Source organism: Octopus bimaculoides, chromosome 11 (genome assembly GCF_001194135.2).
Source record: "Octopus bimaculoides isolate UCB-OBI-ISO-001 chromosome 11, ASM119413v2, whole genome shotgun sequence".
Classification (NCBI taxonomy): domain Eukaryota; kingdom Metazoa; phylum Mollusca; class Cephalopoda; order Octopoda; family Octopodidae; genus Octopus; species Octopus bimaculoides.
Window position 1 is genome coordinate 67,578,870 of NC_068991.1, and position 2,019 is coordinate 67,580,888.

Sequence of the window (2,019 nt, forward strand, 5' to 3'; positions counted from 1 at the left end):
CTCGCGGTCATAGGATCGCGGTTTCGATTCCCAGACCGGGCGTTGTGAGTGTTTATTGAGCGAAAACACCTAAAGCTCCACGAGGCTCCGGCAGGGGATGGTGGCGAACCCTGCTGTACTCTTTCACCACAACTTTCTCTCACACTTACTTTCTGTTTCTGTTGTGCCTGTAATTCAAAGGGTCAGCCTTGTCACACTGTGTCACGCTGAATATCCCCGAGAACTACGTTAAGGGTACACGTGTCTGTGGAGTGCTCAGCCACTTGCATGTTAATTTCACGAGCAGGCTGTTCCGTTGATCGGATCAACTGGAACCCTCGACGTCGTATGCGACGGAGTGCCAACAACAACAATGGCTAAGCAAATACAGTTGAATCAATTCCTTATATACTTCTGATAACCAGTGAGTCTTTGCTAATTCATGTATAATACATGCATATTTTTTCTATCAATAAAATCTGTTGTTAAACGTTCGCAAGTATGATTTTGTTGTACTACACGCTGCCAGTCTGGCCTTACTTCCAGTAAATGAAGCTACAGCATCAATCTTTCTCTCGATAACTCAAACCCACAAAAATGGTGACCCAACGTAGAAAGGCCGACAACGACCATCCACGTGACAATGGTCTCAAACAAACAATAAATACACAGCTCGTGACACTCTAAAGTAATGCCCATTTTTTCATCGACTTCGGACAGACGAAAGGCAAAGTGGACCATCACAGGATGTGAATTGTGCGAGCAGAGAATCGGAACAAATATTGCATAATATTCTATTTGAAACACATACAACGATAATACAAAAAAAACACAATATAGATATTGTGAGTTTCTTGTGAACATTAAAGATTTAAAAGGTTTTTATTCAAAATGACCCAGCTATAATGTTTAATACATACCGTTTCACTCTTTAGTATTTCTTTTAGTCTTTCGTTCATGTATTTTAAACAATACGAACATTAAAAGGAAAAACAAAGTTTAAGAGCAATAACGTTAAACTTGATGATTTCAACGAACTGGAAGATGAACAACCAGGGCTAAAAGATTCATTTACAAAAAGAGCTGACCTCTCGATAGAAGTATGCAGCGTTTTTCCTAACGGTAATGGTATATCTAGTCCAGACTCTTTAAGGCTTAGTATTAATTCCTTATCTCCTTCCTTCGTTAACGTTATCGCCATGATCGTTTCATTGAAACTTACAGTGAAACTGCTGTTACGATAGTCCATGTTGTGTAGAGTGATATTAGTCGATCCCTCTGGAAGCTGCGGATGGAATTCAAGACGGTCTTTATATATTCTGAAACCACCATATCCAAAGGTCAAACTCTGCAGAAAACCGCCCATTCCAGTAAGGAAATTCACTGCTCCAGTTCCATCACTATATTCAGACCACATCTGGGAAAAGGAAGAGAGAAAAATACATATTAAATTTTAGCCAATATAAGAAGATTGGCTAGTTCGTTCAGTTTTATGTTTATTTTTCCAAGCTAGTAGGGTCAGACGAAACTTATTGAGGCCGGTTTCTAGGACCATATGCTCTTTCTGTTGTCAATTCTTCCCCCCATTTTTCAGGTAAAGTATTCTTTTTTGTCATTTCACTGGCTATCACAGGTTGAGAGCAGAAACTAGGGAATGTTTTGCTTAGTGAAGATTTAAAAACAAATTAAAAAAACGACTCAAAACACCGTTTTTTATTCGCACAGATAATTTAAATGAAGATAGGTGGAACCACACACACACACACACGCACATACACGCATGCGCACACAGACACACATGCGATAGAAAACAAAGCATAAATATGCCTCAGACTGGGCCCATTGCCTGTCCTACTGTGTTTACAAGCGCAAGCATTGCTGTGTGGTTAAGAAGCTCACTTTGCGACCTTGTGGCTTCAGTTTCAGTACCACGGCACGGCAGTTTGGGCAAGTGTCTTCTACTATAGCTACTACCGACCACTACATTGTGAATAAAGTTGGTTGACTAAAACTGTGCGGAAGCCCGTCATATATATATAT

At 40.1% G+C, this 2,019-nt stretch overlaps 1 protein-coding gene across 1 annotated transcript in view; it reads right to left on the bottom strand.

Annotated features, from left to right (window-relative positions):
• Nucleotides 1-822: 822 nt before the first annotated feature.
• Nucleotides 823-2,019, bottom strand: part of LOC106873889 (protein-glucosylgalactosylhydroxylysine glucosidase) — a 19,553-nt gene continuing 18,356 nt past the window's right edge. The window contains exon 7 of the mRNA XM_052972005.1: nt 823-1,396. Within this exon, the coding sequence (XP_052827965.1) occupies nt 944-1,396 (453 nt within the window). The 3' untranslated portion in view covers nt 823-943. The remainder of the gene's footprint in view (nt 1,397-2,019) is intronic.